Source organism: Apaloderma vittatum, unplaced genomic scaffold (assembly GCF_000703405.1).
Source record: "Apaloderma vittatum isolate BGI_N311 unplaced genomic scaffold, ASM70340v1 scaffold18663, whole genome shotgun sequence".
NCBI lineage: Eukaryota > Metazoa > Chordata > Aves > Trogoniformes > Trogonidae > Apaloderma > Apaloderma vittatum.
Window position 1 is genome coordinate 20,999 of NW_009710018.1, and position 23,055 is coordinate 44,053.

Sequence of the window (23,055 nt, forward strand, 5' to 3'; positions counted from 1 at the left end):
TAAAATCCACAAAGACTTCAAGTGAGAGCTTCTCTTGCAATCATTATGACCCAACAGACAAGCCGCTGCCTGAAATAACAATTTTTCCTCTCATCATCAGGCAGTCTGTGTCTGGCAGAAAATCCACAAGCTTATTTTAAAGGAATTAGTATTTGGAAAGAAAACTAGACAAACCTGAGAAGATGCTGAAGGACAGCGATGGCATCTGGCTCTTGCAAGCAGGCCACATTAACATCAGTTAGCTGCTCATTCCCATGCATCTGTTCTAAACTAAAATGTAAGAATGAAAAGCAAATTTGGATGAAAAACTCTTGTTAGCAAAGCTGAACAAAAACCCCAGTAATTTGTGTTTTTAAGAAAGAAGGGTAGGTATGTTCTGCTCAAGCTGAATGGAATACTGAGATAGACTAGCTGACTTCAACCCAAGATAAAAAAAAAATCTAAATTTGTGTTAGCCATTCAGTATTGGCAGGCTGAGAAATATACACAGACAACAGAAGCTGATGCTAAAAGAACTAGGGAGCTAGTTGATGCCCTAGTAATTGCACCCCAGTACCAATACCTAGATGACAAGGGAGAACAAGAGGAATAGGCTACAGAAAGGCATCAGGCTGGCATGCGCTCCCTGAATACCATCTCCTATTACGATTGCCTCAGACAGAATGCCAGGTTGGTACAGACTTTTGGCCTGATCCAGGAAGGTATCTTACATGCTTTTATGAAAATACATACTGATGTCTGCCTTAAAAATGCTCTGACAGATCACTAGTTGATAAAACTGTTCGAACTGGACTCCTCTGAAGTTCTTTTTAAAGAAATAATTAAACATGTGATGTGTTTGACCTGATTCAACAGGAAGGGGTCTGCTTTTAACCGTGGTTACCAACAGTGAAATCACAGAATGTTAAAAAGATCCCACCCACTAGCTACAGTGGCAGCCAAAACCATCTAAGTTCTGTGATTTGGTATATTTTACATACACAGGCATTTTGATTTTTACATCAGTTTCCCTAATCCTAAGGTCACTGTTCTTCATCACTGAGACCAACCACACAGAGAGGCTGTTTCTAGAACTGAAAAGTACATGGACTGTTGGCTCAGCCCTGTGGAAGTGAGGTAGTAATTTCACTTTAATTGGCTTGCTCTTTGGGAAGTCTCACTGATTCCTATTGTAAACTCACACTTCTGCTGAAAAAGTGAATGTGTGTCATATTTAGGGAAGGAGTTAACACTGTAATTTAACAAAGCAGCAAGTTAATAAGATTAAAATACTTGTCAAAGTGTATCTCTGCACAGAAACACTCCTCTTACCTATGGAGTCTGGCATGTGTGTACTGCAAGAACACGCCTGTATCTCCACGACTTTGAAGAGCTCGATCCCAGCTAAACTGATAATCAGATGACAAAAGGCCTCGAAAGTCCTGGAACAATAAGTTAATATCATCTAGATACAGCTCTCCATCTCAATTCATAGAAGATGCAAATACCGTGGGAGGCAGCTCAAACTCACCTGAATTATTAGTGCGGCAAGACCAACTTTCTCTGCTGTCTCCATAGGGTCTTTTGTCTCTTTGGTTGCTGAAGAGAAACAGAAACAAAGAAATCTTAAGTCTGTAGTAGCATAATGACTCCTTTGCTCACTTTGAGATGCCAATACAACAGTATCTTCTCAAACTAGCAATATGGAACCTGTCAGGATGCATACAGTAAGAAATCCAAGATTAATTAATCCGGAAGAGTCTAAGAAAGAATATCCTCACAACAGAGACATGTCTGCAAAGCTATTTCCAGCTTTTTCACAACTTGAAAGATATGCTTCAGCAGATAAGCAGCATGCTGTTGTGTACACAAACCCACCAAAGCGCCTGTTTCAGTCCCTGTCTCACAGGGAAGTCTGCAGGGCCAAGCTGATGCTCTGGTTAATCAGAAGTACAGTAAACTTGCCTACGTATCTTCTGAGAAATCAATTACTTGTGTTTGGACCCACAACCTTGCCTAGTAAGAAGGTGATGCTTTTGCCATCCATAACACTTTCTGGTTTTAAACTCAGATCACAGCGCGCTCTACCAGAATCTCCTCTTCCTGTTTGCTTCTACTAGAGAAAGGAGGATTCTTACCACAGTCTCTCACAAGGCAGATCTGTTCCACTTTAGCAAGGGCCAAGTGCACTGTTTTATTTTGGTACATGTAATCTATTTAACTTGCAGAGTTCAGCTTATCATCTCCTGTCCCAGCTGAATTCCCACTGACAGCAGAATACGGAGAATTCAGCTTGTTCTCTTAAGGTGCCACTTAAGCTGAAACCATTCTGCAATACAATTTTTGTACACTCAGATTTCTGTCTTTTGTTTTGCTATTCACTTTGTTCCGGGTCAGCAAAGCCAACTGAGACAACTTTAAGTAGTTTGTACTACTCATACCTTTGCGATTTACAAAATTCAGAAAAGACTACACTTGAAAAGTGTGGGGATAGTTCATAGCCCTGAGAAGTCTCAGACTGGCTGTTCATTCAAAAAGGCAAATACATTTGGATTACACTATTACATTTCATAACAGAATTGTTTCAAAAGAGACCGACCATCTCAGAGTTCAGGCTTTTGTTTAGATGCTAGATGAGACACAGGCAAAGCTATCTAAGAGAAAGTAAAGTGGCAAAGGAAACAGACAGAGAATTTACATGGACAGTAGGATTCATTGAGATTAATAGAAAGAAAAAGGATACCAATAATGGAAATTTAAATAGCAGAAGAACTGTGTACAGCTAACAGGAAAAAAAAGAATTTGTACAAAGCTATTTAACTAACCAGCTCCACACAGGCATGATTTTTAAAGGTAGGTCTCAAAATCTTTTCAATGACAGCGAGGCATTTTGATGCCACTCACACGTTCGTACTGTATTTCAGTGTGTATCCAAATACTTTTCAAACACTGAAGACATCGCTATGAGTCAGGATCACCCTTCTATCCACCCTAGAGGCAAAATTATCTGGAGTAAAAAAGCTGAGGAGGCAGAGCAAGGCAAATGCACACGACTTAATCTCAGTTCACTGACTGAACTGAGCACTGTAACTCCAGAAAGCACAAGAGGGGGCAGCACGTCCCTGAGAACTGCTGGGATCTTCACTGTGTCAAGAGCCACAGGCCGAGGTGCAGGCAAACAACTCCTTCGGCAGATCCTGCTGCAGAGCAGTGATCTCCGGGGGACTCCCGAGAGTCAGGAGGCAGAGAGGGTGACAAGCTGCAGACAAGCTACGGTCAATCTTGCCGGAGGAAAGTGTCAGAGCCACAAATATTCTGGATAAAATCTGACTATTCCCTGAACTCTGGCCCCCAACCTTTTATTGACTAGTTTGTCCCTCCAGAAAAAAAAGCAACTGTTGCTTCCCAAAGGCAGATACTTTCTTCCCAGCAGAAAAGCATGATGAAATAACTTCACTGATATTAAAATTGGCAGATTTGTAATTTAGGGAAGTTCACAGAGTTGCAGAGGATTATTTTAACATTGCTTATGTTACGGAAGATACAAAAAGCACACAGAGCAGGGCATATCACTGTGATTAGTCTGATGCAGGGAAAATGAAGGATAGAAAAGACGACACGTTTTTGATCAACACAGAACATCAAAAGAAATTAATAAGACCTGAAATAGCTAACTTTTTGCAGAAGCCATGTTTTGTAAGACCCTTGAGCGAACTTCATTTAAAACATCTTCCAGGAAAATTACTTCTCCTCTTCGAGTCTTCATCCCTTGAACTAGACCAAAAGACACATGCTGGCACCTGTGTTGAAAAGCAGCAGGACCCGAAATTACTCTTTAATCAAGAGAAATGTTTGCAGTGTTTGTTCAGAGCTGGATTCTTACCAGGAAACAGCTGAATAAATAGGGCTCCAACGTGGGAAGTTTGGTGATATAATCAGTAACTCTCATTTCAGGAACCAAAGCTCCATACTTATTATATAATATGAAAATTACGATCAGAATTATGATAACCTGGTCATTTGCATGCTCATGAGAACCTCTCTTGCTACTAGCTTTAGTCCAGAGGACTCAATGCAATAAATTGCAATAAATTGAGGAAAGGCAGGATGCAGACAGATCAAATTACTGAGGCAACACAGATCTGTTAATAAGATTAGGAAGGGAGTCATAATAATTCTATTGTGGCCACATTAAACTAAAAGTGTAATTAATCATTGCTAATAATAAAACATTCACTGCTTCTCCTCACAATAATCCCAAGCATTCTGGATCCATAACTTAAGATAATTTTGCTGCCAAGTTTAAGCCCTGCAAAAGGAGGCAGACTAATACTCCTGAAGGCCAAAATCCTAACTTTAATCACAAAAAACATGCGGTCTGTCAGAGAGGAATATGATTTAGTCTGCAGATCCATTACTGACCTTTGCTTCACATTGCTAACAGGATTGGTAATTACGATGAGTAACAGCAGGGATACATTTCCCTGTGATAGATATTTCAAGCCTGAAGCATGATTCAAACTCGGGTTCAGATCTCTGCTGAAGTATAACACTTCAAGAAAATCGTTTAATATGTGATCACACAATATCCTAGAAGCTGTGCCACAGCATCTCTGAAAGATTATTTCTTTTTTTCCCATTTTTACAGCAAGCAGTTACAAAAGACCTGTTAAATGAGAGACAGGGCTGTTTTTCACATCCTGAACACACTGCGACGTCTGCATTTGCAAACAAAGCAGACCCGCAGGAGCGGACACGCAGAGTGAAAAGGCTGATGCCGAGGACCCGAGGCCTGCGTTGCACACATTTCTGAGGGTTTGTTTTCTTATTTTTTACCTCCTTATTGGACATTGGCTCCTTATAGGCCAAACGTCTGCTTGCACTCAAGTTCACTAGTTGTGCACCAGCAGCACATCTTCCAGCTTAATGTCATCCAAAATGCCTGTATCGCGGGTGCTATAGCATGGTGGTAAGCAGACACTATCAGGAGATACTCTTCAAAAGAGTCCTCCACTGTAATGTCAGTGTACATATCACTCATTCTTAAAAAAAAATTAATATATATGTATAAAAAACATTCATAAATACATACCTTTCTGCCCAGTCATAACCCATGAGCTTCAGTATTTGGAACAAATGTTGAAAGTGATTCCTCTGACTTTTATCTGTCTAAGGAACAGAATTGGTGCATATCAGAAACACTCCAAGATTGTTAAGGATCAGGTTTTAACACACAAACACAAACCACCACAGATGCTGTGCCAGTAAATGACTGCAAGCAGAATTAAGGCCATTGAAGATAGGCAAGACTTGAAAAATGTAACAGCTGGAATCTACGACAATGGAATTTTGCACCTTGTTAGAAAAAGTAATCTCCCCTTTTAAAAAAATAACTATTCCTAGGTCATGAAGGCAAAGGCATGAAATGAAACAAAACCTTGCTAATCTTTAGTTTCACATAATCTATGAGCTGTCCATCAAACAAAATGCCTCCCTTTTCACTTCAGAACCTTGCTCCTCGTTATACTCTCATGTTTTACATCACCAAAGGTTCCTTCGTCTTAGAAACAGAACACCTCTTTCAGCTGTCTCCAGAATCCACTAGTTTCCACTGTCTTCAGTGTGATTTGTAGTGTTTTACATCACAAATCAGGTGAATACTTTTAAAAAAAGGTATATGTGATCACATTTTCATATTAATGATGCTTTCTTCCACTTTTAATTACTCTCTCCTATGACTTAAAGCAGTTATTGATGACAGTTTATGTCTAACAACGATCTTTGCACAAGATAACTTGTAACTGGAAGGGGAACAGTTCTTTCAAGGCAGAACCTTATTGCCTGCAGCTAACTGCAGCCAGTTCTGACCACAGAATCTGTCAAGCAATGGAGAAGGTCACTGAAAGAACAGAAGAGGAAGAGGAGTGAAGCAAACTACCATCAGAGGCATGTGATGACCACCAAGACAGGCCAAAATAAGAAGTAACAGTAGACGGCGACAAAGATTGTAGAATGGAAAGTGAAATGAGTATGTAAATAGTTCCTAGAATAGGAGGAGATGTAATAATTATTTTGTGGAAATACCATAAGTGTCTATGTAGTGAATGCATATAATCAGAACAAAGACAAAGCCAGGGTGAGCACACGCTGTGGAAATACCCCCCGTGCGTCTCCCAGCGCTGTGATAAAGAATATCTGCTTAATAGTCTCATTGGTTATAGTCTAGATTGCTGATCTTCTGAATCAACAGCATGGCAAAAATTACACAAATGCTCGAAAAGAAGATATGTATTACAAAGAACAGCAATTTTTTCCTTACAGGCCCCAAAATTATCCATGTCCAAATGTAGTCTAAGGGGTTAGCTTTAAGGGAGAAGACTGCATGTGACACTGTGAACTATTTAATTTTTCATATATAAGAGTTTTCAACATTCAATGAAACCTTAGTACCTCTTTAATAATACATGTCACTCACTTTAAAATGTTTTGAGTATTTTGCTCATATCACTGCATTTTTATGAAATAAGTTTTCAAACCCACAAAGTCCTTCTGCCTCTGGTTACACCGAATTAATTCCTTACTCACTATGCCAGAAAACAGCAGCAAAGCCCAGCAAGGCTGGCAGTTCCCTCACCAGGCCGTCCATCCCACAAACTCTCTAACAGCTTCTGTTATCAGCCTCTCATGACCTACAGAGGCCTCAGAAAATCAGAGGAGATAAAAATACTAACCGTGTCATCCAAAAATTATGGAACCTTAGCCGGGCTGAGGGAACAGGACTAGACAGGTTGATCTGTCATTTCTAACTCGAAAGGGACACTGATTACAACGGGCACACTGATTGCAGCGCGCTCTGATTTTGCTGCATATTTCTGGACAAGCAGATCCTGGAGATCAGCTAGGAGCAGTCAGTCAACTCAAGAGTGCTGCTTCCACGCTTGCTCGCTCCATGAGTGTAACACTCAGCCCATACCCTAATTTATGCAAAATACCCAGCCAATTATTTTCTTTCTTTCTAATTGTTCCTTCTCCCTTGGTCCCTACTACCTCATGGTACAACAAATACAGTTAATTACCTACTCACATGAACTAGGCAGAAAAATTCCTTAACTGTCAACGCACTGCACTTTCACGGCCGCGCTTCTCCCTGATGCCAGTGAACCCTCCAGTCAGCAGAGGCAAAAAAACTTCCCAACAAGTCAAGCATTTTCCCCCCACAAAAAAATCACAACCAGCAAATCCCTGTTCTATGAGCACATGTGGGAATAGCAAGCTACCAGAAACTTCCTGAAGATCGAAAATAAAAGGAGGAATGTGACAGCTTTAGCTAAAAGTTGCATTTTATCTCTGTATTTATTTTTATGCTTACTGATCTCTCCTCTTCCCCTGAATCATGGTATTTTTAACACTATGTTAACTTTTGAAAAAGCTATACCAGAGAAAACATATGGACATTACCAAAGACATCGCAAACAACATGCAGATTTTTTTCCATGTTAATTAATTGACTTCACATGGTTTAAAAAATTTTTTTTTTTCTAAATCGGGGCAAAAGAATATTTAAAAGTCTCATGGGATATGTCCTTGCTAATACTAGAACAAAAAAGTTTCAAAAGTGAGGACATAATCCTGCTATTCATGACTGATACTGCTGGAATTGTTAAAAAGCAAAATAACCGAACCAAAATTCTCTGTCTACAACTGCTTTGTCCAGATTGATTAAGCAGTACTTTATGTGCCGTTTCTATCTAATGATACTGAGACATTGTTCAAAGCCATAAAAATTTACATTTCAGATAACACGACTACTTTAGAGTAGACTTGGATTCATTTTAGATCATCAATTCCTAAATTTCCAAGTTAACATTTTACACCCCTTTGTAAGAGTAACATTTTTTCTGACTTGTTTAAGTACAAATTATGACATTTATAAAGAAAATAAATGTCAGATGAGTAAAAGTTCCTTAAAAATGAATTGTAATGAATTTTTATAACAAAGAATAACTCCAGAGCCAATTTTCCAACCATTCTGTGGGTCATGAATTGAAAGAGAACCAAGAAAACATTGCCACATTGAGGTGGAGCTGCTGGGCAGTAAGAGTAGCTATTTTACTGCCAAAAATACTGTGTGCCAAAGTCATATTGCAAGCAAGAGGCCCCCTGGTTTGTTGGAGAGTGAGGCTTAAAAGCCTTCAGTGAACCTAAAATTACTTACCACATAAATCATAGTATCACAGCTATGCTTATCCATACGGTCTATAGCAGCAGCAAGATCTCTGAAAAAGATAATGAGAAACTGTTTGGACTTTCACTCAAACGTACCTCGCTATTTGCCTCTTAAGAAAATAATCCATTCTTATGTACGGGGAGAGGACTACCCAGTTAGAGGGATCCATGTATGCTTTACACAAAAAAGAGGATGTGTACTTTCTTCACAACGTGTTTGAAATGTTTTTTAAAATCACTACCTATGAAAATTACTGAGGAGACAGTTCTTACGTGCAAAAGAAGTCAAGTCTCTGTCTGCCTACTGGGACAATCAATCAACTAGGACTTGGAAGAAACAACCCTCTTTTAGAAAACTAACAGCACGCTCCGTGTTAAGTTATATGATAAAAAGCTCATTTTCACATACACAAAGTAGTTCAGAGAAGCGAGTTGCATGTGCCCCTCCCAGAGCTGTCACAGGAGAGCCATCAGCCCCATGTTCTAGTCTGAAACGCACCTCTGGGGTCACCAGGAGCAGCTCTCCAACTCACTTTCTGACTGAGGGAGGTTACTGCCTAAGGGACATGGGACACAAGGGATGCAAGGGAAAAGCATTTTGCAGTTGCACTACACTCCCTATAGGATGCTTAGGGTAGGAACCAAAGATGGAAAAAGAGAGGGAGATGATGATAAAAGGACAAGTGGCTTATAAACAAATGCTGGTTGTGTCCTGCGTCCAATCACCACAGTCTGTTCTGTCTTTTTATTAAACTCCATTTCAAACTTTTCCTTGTTGAGAGGATTTTTCTTCTGTGTGCACTTGTGTTTGGAGGCCTGAGCATCAGTAACTGGAGTTGAGGACTACAGCTCATATAGGCCATGCGTCTGCACTGCCAGCAACTAGAGCGTCTGGAAGGAAGTGAAGTTAAATGACAGCAACTGGAGTCTGACCATGGGTTACACAGGCCAAGGTGTCTCTGTTGCCAACAACAGGAGCAAGGGCACACACAGCTGTGTGTGACTGACAGCAAGTACCAAGCTAAACTAGACAGCGAGCAGGTGAAAGACCCTGGGAGCCAGCTAAGTGTGAGCCTGCAAAGACCAGACACCCAGAAGAGTCTGTCCTGTTGGCATCAAGGGGTCCAGGCCAACTGGGAGAGAGACCATGGGGCCTGGGGGTTGACGGAGAGACCTGCCTGTGTACATGCGTCTCTCTATGTAGGACAGGGCCACCTGCTGGATGGATCGCACTCCTAAGCTCTGTTACCGGCGCGATCCACCGTGTCTGTACCAGCAACTGGAGAGGGGCTACTGGCCTGGGAGGCTCACATGCCCCTCCCCGTGCCAGCAAGCGGGAGACCTGGGGGTCCAGGGGCATGCTGGTGGGCAGACCGAGTGCTGAAGCTCAGCTACTGGAGGGATACACATTGTGCATGCATACTCTGTACATACAATACACCTGTCTATTACTTATGCAGTTAATATATATATTACATACAAATGTGGATGTATACACACACAAACATACATACACGTGTATTTCTTCACAATAATAGATCTTCATCTTAATCAGCCAGAGGGGAACAAAATGAGGCCAGTCCTGCTGTCTAAGCACTGACTGGTTTTGTTTGTGTTGCCCCGCTTGGTTGTGTGTACACACACGTTTGCGTGCCTGCTGGAAACAGCTGCTCAGCCTCACTGCTTTTGGACCTGTGGGCATGGACCTGTGGCAGCCTTGCCTCTATCTGGCTACAGGATTCAGCAGCTCCCTAACGTGCAGGATTGACTGCAGCATCACTCTAACACCCTTGTCCTGAAAAGCCGTACACAGTTCACCCTGACAGCTAGACATACTCATTTATATTGCTGGCACAAAGAAATTGGTAAGGCTTCCATATTAAAATCCCCAAGAGGAATTTTGGGATACTGATGAGAAGGTAGGAAAACAGTGATAAAATGCAGGAAAACAGTAATAAAATTCAAGAAAACAGTGATAAAATTCAGGAAAATGGTGATAAAACTAGTGCTAGTGGTCCACTGAGTCAATCAAGACATGGCTGAACAAGTCATCTTTCTCCTCATCACGCTATCAATAAATATTTTAAGCAAAGGTCTTTCTAAAACCTTCATTACTTGGCAAATGTTTATTAGATGAAGAGATTCCACCTTTGTTTTCAAAGTCAGCAGCTGGAGAAGAGTATTATAATTTACGGAAAGAGGAGATTTACTAACAGAGTGTTTAAGGGGAGAAAAAGTATTTAAAAGCAGTTGCTTTTCCTGAGCTATTTTCATCCTGTCATAGTTACATTGCTAGTTGTAGTTATGATTACTCATTAGTCAAGGTGTTCCATCCAAGAAATAAAAAGCTTCAAAATCTGTACTACCAGTTAAAAATGTACTCATGTACAAAAGTTCACTGGCAAAATAAACACAGATGGGTTTACTTGCCTTGTTATATAGAGAGACGTCCCATCGCTACGCATGACAGTGGAGAATGACGAGAGGTCTTTCTTTTCTGAAAGATCCACAATTCCTGTCCCTTCTCTGTAAGTTGAGAGAAAACACTGAAGTAACTGCAGGCCAGATCCAATATACAGGTAATTTCAGATAAGATAGAGGTTAGGACCAAAAAAAAATTTTTAAAAAAAGGCCTCTTGCCATGGAAACCCCCTCACTCTAGACAACCTCATTCTTTTCTTTGAATGACTGTCTCTTTTAAGTCTTTTTCTAGGCTGCTCCTCTAAGTTTTTTGTCCCCACTGCTGATACCAGGGAGCTGCCTGACCACATTCTGGTGCATTCCCTGACTACAGCTTACATCCCAGTTCAGCCAGGTAGCTCCTTCATCAAGGCAAGGACCTCATCTTACTCTACTCATTAAATGGCACATGCAGCTACCAAACTAATTAACAGCCTAAAAGGCCAATAGGAGTTGAACACTGTCATTGTAGTTAATTTGTCACAGCCAGGTATCTGTGCTAGCCACAGAAAAGGCAAACTTAGTTTTTAGCTGTGACTGCACAAATTCTGTTAGTCTTCTACTAGAAGAGCTACCAAAATCATCTAAAGAAAACTCTTCCCCATAGATTACAAACCTCACTCATTGTACCTCATTTGAAATGCAACTGAAATATTTAGTAAACTATACCAGTAGACTGAATAATGAGTTCATACATTGTTTTTTGAAGGAGTCCTTTATCCTCCAACAACTTTAGAACTTCCTGGAACTTCTCTCGGTAAAATGATTCTCCAGAATATTCATCAAAGTGCACTCCTAGACGCTGAAAAGATCCAAGAATATCAAAGAAGGGTAACATTGTTAAGAGTGTGGCTAATCATTTCTTCAAAATAAGTCAGATGACAGGTCTGTGTCACAGGTCAAATAGAACGCAAAGATCGATTTTATTCCAGGAAATGTCACTTCATTGTTAAAAGAAAACAATGTTTGGATTCTGATCTAATTGACTTCTACATTAGAATGAATCTCTCAGAGTTGAATACAGCGTTGGATATAATGTTCATGAGAAATTAGGCATAAACTGGATAGAGCAATTAGTATAAAAAGTCTGAGGGAGGTCTCTAACATGCTGTGCTGGAGGAGAAACCAGTGAACTGCAGAGAAGTCACCTGAACATGAAATCAATCCTATTTTAAAAGGATGCTAAAAGAAATTAAAAAAGCAGGAGCTGCTCACAAACACTGCTGAGCAGCCAGAAATCGCCACCACTAGGAAGGCAGAGGGTACTCCTAAGAGAGAGAGGATGACCTTAACTTTCAAAACTGGGTGAAATGTAATAGTACAGAAGACAAAGTTTCACTGAGGGCAACAAAGCCGTCAGTCCATCAGCGGGACATTTATTAGTTTGAATAGCACTGGGACAGAGCTAGCTGTACCAGTCAGCATGTGATCAATGATGGGTGACCATCATGGTGCAGCCGCGCACTCAGCCCAGGACCCACTTAGTCTAACAGGTCAGCTCTCCACTACAGTTATCAAGGCTGCATCTCACTTAAGAGATCTTGAGCTAGAGTGCTGGGCATCAATCCAGCAGTTATGTTTCAGGGAAGAAATTAAAGAACAGCCAGGTTATCTGGATCACTGAGGAAAAGGCAGGCCGCTTGTCTTTTAAATCTGAGATCAAGAATGAAAGAAGACGTGGCCAGTTTCCATAAATACATCAAGAGGAAGGAGATGGAAAAGCGCAATTTTAAGTGAATACTGGAAGAAAGTGGTATAAAATGAGTCACAAATTCTTTGGAGCTGCAAGTTGGAAAAAAATGCCTAAGCCTATCAAAACTGGGCTCCCATTCCAGAATTACATTGCAAGAATGTGGGAAAGAAAAACACTAGCTGGTTTTTAGATGGACTCAGCTGGGTTTTGAGTAAGCTTATGTAGTATTTAACAGCAAGGGACTGGATTCAGTGTCAGAAGCTGTGTATCATCCCTCTTTCAGTTTGTGGTCAGTGGCACAAACATCTTCCATGAAACAGTGGACAGCAGCTACATTCTTGTGATTACAGTACGCCACAGATGGCTGCTCAGCTCAACCTGCAGGCAACTTAATGCACTGATCACTTCTGTAAATTCTTGCTGCTGTAATTTCTTACACTGGAGTTAATATGCAAAATACCCAAGTGTGCATTATAACATTAGATCAGAAATGTGAACGCAGAGTTAACTCCCAATAAAATTTATCACATGGAAACTGTTAAATTTAGCGGACTGTTGCTGACTTCATAGCTAAGCAAAAGTGAACGATATTTATCTAATATTGATTTGGTTTGTTCCTTAGTACCATACTCCTAGCTTTAGGGCTTCTGAGAAGGAATAATTAATCTAAGGGCCAATTACATGGACGCCATTAAATAAAATGTGTCTAGGGTGTCAGCAACTAAAGTGACGGTCTGCTTGGATATTAAATTTACTACTGTGCTTCTTCCAAATAGAATGGGGCATAAGCTGGCATACTGAGAAACACTTTCCCCACAACACTGCAAAGTTTACTGGAAAAGCACTGAATTGATAGCATTACAGCAACCTCAGTTCCGAAGTCAGTTCACTGCTTGGCAATCTCTTTGATAAAATAGTGCCGTGTGCTGGCGACTAGACTGATGGAACAACAGATAAAAAGAGACCACTTTAACAGCAGCACAGGAAAAGCAGGATGATTTGTACCTTATAAATTCGGATGTATTCCTCAATACTGAAGTCTCTAAATTGTTTCCAAAGTGACAATGTCTGCTCATCATGTTCCTCCAGTTTTCTAAAGAAATCCTTAGCCAGCTTCTTCGTGTTTTCATCTTCTGCTGCTTTGTTAATCTGCACATACACCTAAAATATAACGGCATTGAAAATGTTGAAGAAGTATGCTCCTCCAATAAAAATAACCAAAACAAGTTCTAGAACAACAATACAAACACATTTAAAGATGACACGTGTAACGTCAAAATTTTGAAGATATGTTAAAGGAACACATTTCCTCTTTAAGGGATGAATTAGCGGTTCAAACTCCAATAGGAAAATTTGCAGCTATCATGAAACAAGACCAATGCCATAATTCCTTACCGCTGTCACTATCGCCCTCTTCATAACCTTGAAACAACTGCAGCTGCAGAATATGGAAGACCTCGTTTACGCAGGAAAGCGAAACCATCACAGACTTCTAAACTATTCTTCAGAGGAGCACAAAAAGCTGATATTTATAACAATTGCACTGTCTAAAAATGAGATGGCAGTTGAAGCAGCAAAATCCTAGATTGACTTGGGTGTTTTACTAGCTCACAAAAATCTCCCAAATTCTAATGCAAAACCCCTCACTTACAGGACTCTGCATCCATATTAATACACGCCATCTCTTTGTGGCTGAAGCCTATGAATGTCAGCATCTGCCCAGACACACACATCCGCACTGTCAGTTTGCTGAAAAGCATTACAAACTCTTGTATTAGTCAGCTTTAAGTAATGTACAGCAAATTTGGCTCTCCTGTTCATGAACGTACTCCTTTGTATCTAAAGGCCAAACATTCATCCAGACAATGATTCCTTGCTTTCCACATGTAGCATCTTGAAACCCCATGGAAGAGTTTTTTAGAAGTACCATGTAAAAATAATTAAAGTAACTAGTGGTTACGCTACGTATTTAGACCTAAATAGTTCAATGCTCTTTAACTTGTAAGTCTTTACCAGAGTTTTGATCCCCAAATCACTGCAAACTTGATTACAAAACCCCAATAATTATAAAAACTTTACTCCTGCAATGTTCAGACAATGAGTTTGCCAATAGTACCTTGCTTGAATGGGTTTGCCTATTTAAAAAAAATAAAATAGCTTCCACAGCAAAACTCTCAAAACTTTTCCCCTTCCTTTTACATCCCAAGATTTTTAGAGATTGTAACAGGCAGTACATCTGACAGGTCTCAAAGATTAATGTTTTCTTAGTTCTGGCCCAAAGAAGAAATTTAAAGTAGAGCAAAAACTCAACCCTTACCAAGAACAATGCTCTCCCTCCTCGCTCAGTAGTTTCAAACATTTTAAACTTTCTCCCCGCTCCACTCCCTATCTTTGATGTTACAGAGGAAAAATAATGCAAAAAGCACATTTGCATGTGACTTCTGACCAAAAATGAAAGGTGCAAAGATGTTTAGAAAAGTACATTTGTCTATATATTTATTTATATAGAAACTGTGCCGTGGAAATTTTCTTCTTAAACAAACTACAGGAAACATTAGTTTCACACAAGAGCAGAAAAAACATCACTTTGAAACATGTCTCAGTTTTTTGATACAAACCAGGAATACAGCTGAACAAGCAGTTCAACACTGGGCATATTTGAGAAACTAATTTGGTCTCAATCAACTACTGCTTTTGAACCCATTGCAGCTTGACTGAATTCTGTTCTCTGCTCTTGAAGTTATTTTTTTAAGGTCATAGAGCCCACATGCTACTGCAACAGATAGTATTTAAAAGCTTTAGTGCAAAATTCAAGTATTTTAAATTTAAATCCTAAGAATGGACTAAAATTATAAATAAAAATTAAACAATATGCAGCTACACACAACCACAAGAACGCAATTACTTCTTGTCATTTAATTAAATCAGTCCTACAGCTCTAAAACACCTACATGTTGAGAATCTATCAATTCTATTGAGCAGGTCTCAGGGATGAGAAAACAAACAGCATTTATCTATGCCAGAGAAGCTGGCAAACTCAGGAAGAGCTACTCTGCTACATAAACAATCTACCTAATACGTATTCAGCTGTAGAGTATCCGTGTATTCAAACACAATTTGTTCCTTTGCCAGTAAAACAGATTTATGCAAAACAGTTATTCTGTGACATACTTTCCAAACACCAGCACTAGCAAGAGTTCCCATATCCAGCTCAGGGTGAAGCACAGCTCAGCTTTATAAAAAGAGCACACTTGACAGTGCCACACAAGAACCCTGACAAAGCCTCGTTAGCACAAGAGATCTTAATTTTAAAGGATGAAGGCTTGAATATTTGCCATTCAGAAAATTTTGTCCATCTGTCCTCACAGCTGCTGGATTTGTGCAGGTAAATACATAAGTCATGCTCTCTTATGCCCAGCATGGTTCGCAATAAAGGATCGCTCACAAGCGTCAAAAGATTGATGGAAATGTTCCTTTGCTCATTGTGCTGTATGAAACAAGAGATGACACAGGAACTGGCAAAGAGGAAGAAGTAAATAACAACTCAGATAACATGAGGCATACTTGGATGGAGCAAACCAACAACCAAAACTTCATCAGTCCTGGAAAAACAAGACTTGTTAAACTACCCTAATTGTTACGGCTAACCTGGAGAGTCCACTGAGTCAATTTTGGCCCTGACACAAAGAAATGCAATCTACAGCATTTCCACTGTGCTGGTGGGGAACAGAGAGGACAAATCCTGCAAATGAAACAGCCCTCTCTATTGTTTAAAGGCATTTCCTGAATGCCTGTCAGCAGAAACTGCACTTTCTAACACTCCTGGCTCTTTTGCACTCGTGGAAGAAGAGTATTCTGCAGAGCCAGAACAGTATTCTGGAAAGTGACAGTTGCTCCTCCTTATCTATATATGCTAAGCCTCTATATCAGACACACAACACTTTAAAGATCCTTTTCCCCAACCACGGTGATTCCTGTACTGAGCAACGTAAATTAAATACTATTTATTCTAAAAATACTAGCAACAAGAGGATTTTTACACCACACACGCTACTTGTTTTCACAGCTTTGGTAACCAACATACCACAGCATTAGATGCAAGACACCACTTCCAGTGCAGTTGCCAGAGTGAGGTCAGCAGTCACCTATGCCCAGTCAACACAGCTGACATTGGTCAAGCCAGCTGTGGCAGTAGCAACCGCCAGTCCAACTTACGTATCCATATGATCACCTCCCCTTTGGGTTGTCTTTTTCAGTCTAGTGAAACCTGTCTCTGCTGCCATGGTCTAGTGAAAACTGCCTCTGCTGCCATGGCCCAGGCTACCACTGGTCCTTCAAGCAAGGTCTTATCATGACCTTGCAAACACACTACTCTGTCCAAAATTGACAGCTATGTTAAATGGACTGGCTTCTGAAGTTCGTAGTTTGCCTCACCAACTTCAACTTACCTCAAAAAGGTGTTGTAAAGGACTGGCTTTTAGCTTTTCTTTGTTGCCAAAGCGTTGGAAACCAACACCTAATAAACCTTGAAAAACAATTAAAAACAAAGTTAGGCAACAGGCCAGAGTATATTGCTTTGTTAAGTTGTTTTCATAAGCACTTCTAGTCTTAACACTGCACGTAACAAAAGAAATGCCATACATAATATTACATGCTACAGAAACAAACCTATTATTCCACTGCATGAAAAAAACCCTCAAAACTATAAAACTTAGAAACTAGCAAGAAATACTATGTTGATAAACAGAATTTGTGTTTCTGAACTGGTACAGAAAATTATCTTTTACACAGCAGTCAGCTGTAAACGAGAAGTCACACAGTGGAGACTGTCCTGCAACAGAACATCCTCAAAACTCCTTGCTTTGTTTCCTACCTTAACAGTATTATCATTTCAAGGACAACAATATACTATTCCACATACCACTCATGCAATATTTTCAAGTGAACTTTTTGCTGCATGCCTAGAATATGCAGCTTTCTTCACATATCCTATTCAGCTTTGGTACTTTCTGAAAGCCATCTGAAAGAGCAAGATCCAAATTCCAATCTTTTTGTCTAAATCAAAAGAGCCCATTCACTCATTCCATAATGTAGTAATATTAATCCTGCAGCTTCTTAGATTTTCTGAGGCTGCTTTTAAGATCATCTCATTCCCCTGAGCTGACAATGTTAGGACTGATGTGAAGATAACTTCCAAGGAATAGGTGTGCAGGTAGCCCTTTGAAAAGCTCTCTGCACTTAAACAAATTGCAATGTCTCAAGAACTTCTCTCTTGGAAACACTGAGTGCAATAAAAAGCCATGCAGATTTAGGTAAGAAAAACAAGTTAGGGCTTAGGAAATAGAATCAGCCTCATTCTATTAAAAGCATGTTTCTTTAAGGACACCTTGCTCTATGAGCAACCAGAGCTGGTGCACCTACACGTTCCGCTTTTCAACGCAGCCTTCACACTCCAACCCCCAGCAAGAATGCCAGTTTTCCCTTAACCCAAGCACACCCTTCCACATATTACTGTGTTTCCCCAAACTATCCCCAGCTCTTGTTATACTCACAAGATGCCGTATGTGTTGGGACCGATTCTGACTTAGAAGTGTCAACTTGTTAGCTGGCAGGCTAAATACAGAAGTGAACTTTCTCTCCCAGAGGGCACTACATTTTATTTCTATCCCTACTCAGCTGCCAACTGTCACAAAACCAAACAGAATTTGTTCTCTTGGAGCTGTTTTTCTTTGTCAGATCGGGCTGAAGTTGCCCAATGAGTCCAAAATTTATTAGGAGCAGAGTGACAGTAAGATAGATGGACAGTGTGACTGCATAAGCCTTGTTACCTCAAGAAACCTGCCTAAAGGTTGAAGACTCCTCTGCCACAGTTCTCAGCAAAACACATTTTCAAATAAAACATCTTAAAGTCACTGACAATAGAAGTTATAATTGAAATACTGACAGATCGTTAATTATAGCACTGCTTCTGGGAAAGGACCATTATAATAATATTCCTATGCTATAATTTCCTGCAGCATTACTACGCTATTTGTTGTAAAATCCATCATACATTTGAGCTGAGCCAGCCCAAATAAAGAGGAGAGCACCCATTTTGTAAGAAACAGTTGGAACTACTGGATGAAAGAGCATTATTTTAACAGTTGTTTGCTGGACAACAGGTACACGTGTAAATGACCAGCATTGCGATCTTTATACCTTCAGGAAACTTTGCATTAAAGTACATAAAATTCCTGATACTCAGACTTAGGAGCACAATTTCTTATCTTCAGAATGTACGAGGTCAGTTGAGAAGCCCTTGAACCACATTGCATTTCACTGCTTAATTGTCATTGCCACATTCATTATGCAACAGCATAGCGATAAAATTATGTCTAAGGGGCAAAAATGAATGAAATATGCAATGATGAAATTATTGACTTTTAGGTGAACTCATTCTGTATTCAATTCCTATGAAACACACCCTAAGTGAAACAAAGCTCTGCTATAAACAATTGTTTGATCAGAAACAGGATCAGGAAAGAGAAGTTGCAAAGGAAAACATTTAACAATGGCAGAAACATTCTATTACTGCTCTCGCAGTCTTAAGAATGTTTTACCCAACTGCCTAAAACCCAGGAATTATGCTCTAGAAGGAGACTGGGTAGAACTGAATATATTTCAGTTACCTACTCTGCTACATAAATGGAGTAGAAGCAGTGTATTTACACTAAGTTTTTAACTTAGCTCTGTTCATAAAATTAATTCATTGATGTTAGCACCAACAGTGGTACCAGTGAGAATGGAGGGGTCAGTGTAAGGGCTGCACTGCCCAGTGTAAGGACTGGAGCAAAAGTGACTGCTTAATAGATGTTGCACTTTGCGTTTGCTAATTAAATAAGAACTGTAAGTAGACTGTTTTCAGAACCTACTGCAAAAGATGTGGGGGAGATTTTTAGTTTTCACAGGTATACCAGCTTTCAAGATTGAGGAAGTAGGCACAAGTGCCCTTTTCCAAATATCTAAAAATATTTTTTTCAAAAATAGCTTGAGGGGAGGAATTAGAAAAGGAGAGGAGAATATGGATCAAAAAAATTCTCCTACAAACACAGGCTGAGGAAGTTGGGGTTGTGCAGCCTGGAAAAAGGAAGGCTCCAGAGAGATCTTATCGAAGCCTTTCAGTACATAAAGGGAACCTATAAGAAAGGTGGAAGCAATATTTTTAGCAAGGCTTGTTGTGACAGGACACGGGGTAACAGTTTTAAACAAAAGAGGGTAGATTTAGATTGGACAGAAGGAACACATTTTTCACAATGAGGGTGGTGAAACACTGGAACGGGTTGCCCAGAGAGGATGTCTCCAGGGTATGTCCCATTCCTGGAGACATTCAAGGTCAGGCTTGATGGAGCTCTGAGCAACCTGGTCTAGTGTGAGGTGTCCATCCTCCTGGCAGGGGAGTTGGACTAGATGGCCTTTAAAGGTCCCTTCCAACCCAACACATCCTAGGATCCTATGAATTTAAAATGCACGATTAACAACAGAAATGAACAAAATTATGAAACCTATGGATGGGTCAACTGGATATTTCCAGATCCAGCAATTGGACATAAGTGATCTGCGGTCAGGGAATAAATACCAAGCCATGTTAGGGTCCACATAAGAAGATTTTTCAGTCCTCACTTATCTGCTGGACATTTCAGAAGAGGCAGCAGTGTGTATGTGCGTGCATACGAACGCATGTGCACCCAGGCCTGAGAGTCTTCTAGTGCCTACTCACTTAGACATTCACCACATACACACCTCTTTTTTGTTACATTTTGAATATTTAGGAGGAAGTGCTGGGATATCCTTAAAGATACAAACCCTCCAGGCCTCCTCCTGCCAAAATGCAGCTGCTGTGCAAGTTAATTATGCTCTATGAATAATGTATATGTTTCCAAAAGGAAAAAAAATCCCAAACAGATAAAGAAACCACCACGACACACAAAAAATCAGCCAAATAAAACATCCATCTTCTTAAAATTATTCTATCGTTACGTGTACCAGAGTGGCAAAGGTAAGTTAGCAAGCTAAATCCTCCACAACTGTTACACATGCAAAATATGAATAAGGAAGACAATATCGCAGTAGACATACAACAGCTGCGGTAACGGGTACACGTTTTGTCTGGAGACCTCCAAAGGTATAACCAACACACTCAGAAAACATTCATACTGCCCTTTAAAAATAAGATCTAAATTAAACATATGTAATCTGAAAGAGTAGCTACTGACGAACAGAGGGACTGCTCAGTAAATTTCCTTCTGTTATTTCTTGTACCTTAGTACAGGGCATACTGCTGATAAATCAGTGTGGATCATTTTGTTCATATTTTAAGAAGATTGACTACATATTATATGCATGAAAAAACAATATTACTGTTCATAAGCCCAGAGTGAATCCAATGTGCCTGAAAAACTGAATTTGGAAACCTAGACAGTATTATACGGCAGAAAGGTGAACAGGAGAAACCAATATTAAAGCATACCAAACTGCATGCCCCAGTCACCAAGGTAATTTATTCTTATCACTTCATGTCCCAGTGCAACTTTGAGATTTGCTATAAAATTCCCTGGAAAGGAAACAAAATCGGTATTATTATTCAGTTGCAAGTAGTCTCTCATGCCAACAAAAGCATTTTTTGGAGAGGAAAAGCAATCAGATGAACTACTCCACGTAATTTGTTAAGATGCTTCACGACTAAAAGCAATAGTATTCTAGGCAGAAGAGGAAAGACCATGCATTTAAAAGGTGCCATAAAGCATCTCATACAAATTATAAAAACATATACATGTATGTGCATGCACATACTGCAAAGTATATGAGTATGAAAAACATTTTTTAAAGTATTTTTGTATTCTCATAAATATGTGGCAGAATACATAATTCCTGTCACAGTCAGGCAACCTCATACCAGGAGGTTAAGCAAGTACTCAAAATTCACTAACTACGGTTAATTGTTACATTAAATAGAGAACATTAAGTCCTCAATCTGTACATACTGCTAGAACAGTACTGGGCCCTGTGCTTAACACACTATGTGTCTGACACACTTAGAACTTCCTATCACATAAACACGTCTTGGTTCTAACTGCTATTACTACAAAACCTCCTCCTCTTTCCCCTGAGCTTACCTACAACATAGAATTACAAGGAAGAAATACCTGCATCCCTTCCTCTATTTTCCTGTGCTCCAAGGGTACCTTTTAATTACAGTACGGATGTAAAAGCATGCAGAAAGCTTTGTCTTCGTCTGTTATTATAACACCATATTATAGCTTTCAATTACTTCCAATTCCATTCTCCATAATCAATTAATTCTCTTACTATTGGACAAATATTGATCTACAGAACTATCTTTGAAAGTGCTTTGTTTTCTATAACAAAGGGTCTAGAAATGAAATACAAAGAGCCCAAAATATGTAATTTCATTCAACTAGCAGTCCATGATGAAGCAGAATTATTAACTTTATGTAATTAATAATTATACATAATAAATATAATTAAAGACTAACGGATTAGCTACACAGATGCTGTAGGTCTTCAGCTAATAACCCCCTAGTTTTTATTGTGAGAGAAGGGAAAGGAGGGAGAAATGTTTTCCATATGCCATTAGAGTACTGCACAGTAAACTTACTAATTATTCCATTACAAATTACAGCAACTGTGTTAGTAACGCTGGCATAAAGTAATTAACATACAAAAAGCAAGTTTTTTGCAAGACAGCCACAAAGACATGACTAGCTGACTGCTCTGAGGTCCAGTGCAAATTAGAAATTTGAAATTCAAAGGACTCTCATAACATCTCAGTGAAAACTGTCCTTGTTGTCTTTGTAGAATAATTTTACACTACTTTGTTTAATGTCCATAGTCATAAAACTGTATTACACGTGACTTCATAAACCTGCCATCAACACACCACGCTCTTTTCTTCACTGTATAATGAGCAAAAGGTTTTTAATTAGCAAGTTGAGCGTGACACAGCCACTCCACTAGAAGAGCAAAAGGTTAGCAGTGTTTACCTGTCAAGTGAAGCAAAAAAAAAAAAACTTTTAGGAGGCAATTAAACACATACTTACCTACTATTGTGGAACGCAAATGTCCTATGTGAAACTTTTTGGCAATATTAGGGGAGCTGTAACAAATTTTCACAAATAAGGTTTGTTCAATATACAAAACTGCCAGATCACAAAGTCAAAAGAATTCAACGCATGCATATAGCACAACTGAAACAAACCCACCGTTCTCAATTTTCCCTTAAAAGTTCCTAATTAGCTTCTGTTCTAGACAGCAAATTTTTCTATCCAAACAGCTTTTCCTCCAAATTAATTAATAGCCAGTTACAGGGAAAAAGAAACCATAACCAACCTCACAACAAAGAAGCCTCCGAAATCCAACTATACCAGTATCAAAGGACTTAAACCACCTTCTCACCTTTTTACATGTTTTGGACATACGAATCATTCTCTTCAATTTTTATCAGAGAAATTTGATACCAGGACAGGGGACATTGTGTACAAGAGGCAGTAACTAAAATCCCATCTTCTTCTACCAACAACGGCACACACAGTTTTTTGCCACAATAATAAAATGGAAGTTCAGTTACGAAAATTCACTCTTCAAATTAAAGTCAAATGCTTACTTTCTGTGATTATGGAAGCCTGCAGAGGGAGTATAAA

General features: G+C 39.5%; 1 protein-coding gene across 1 annotated transcript in view; it reads right to left on the reverse strand.

The window, feature by feature from the left end:
- Window positions 1-23,055, reverse strand: part of RARS2 (arginyl-tRNA synthetase 2, mitochondrial) — a gene marked incomplete at its 5' end in the record, with an annotated part of 36,244 nt that overhangs the window by 4,728 nt on the left and 8,461 nt on the right. The window contains 12 exons of the mRNA XM_009867163.1: window positions 175-270; window positions 1,312-1,421; window positions 1,511-1,578; window positions 3,655-3,779; window positions 5,072-5,148; window positions 8,195-8,255; window positions 10,636-10,731; window positions 11,361-11,467; window positions 13,364-13,519; window positions 16,807-16,883; window positions 20,865-20,948; window positions 22,456-22,511. Of these exons, the coding sequence (XP_009865465.1) occupies window positions 175-270; window positions 1,312-1,421; window positions 1,511-1,578; window positions 3,655-3,779; window positions 5,072-5,148; window positions 8,195-8,255; window positions 10,636-10,731; window positions 11,361-11,467; window positions 13,364-13,519; window positions 16,807-16,883; window positions 20,865-20,948; window positions 22,456-22,511 (1,113 nt within the window). The remainder of the gene's footprint in view (window positions 1-174; window positions 271-1,311; window positions 1,422-1,510; window positions 1,579-3,654; window positions 3,780-5,071; window positions 5,149-8,194; window positions 8,256-10,635; window positions 10,732-11,360; window positions 11,468-13,363; window positions 13,520-16,806; window positions 16,884-20,864; window positions 20,949-22,455; window positions 22,512-23,055) is intronic.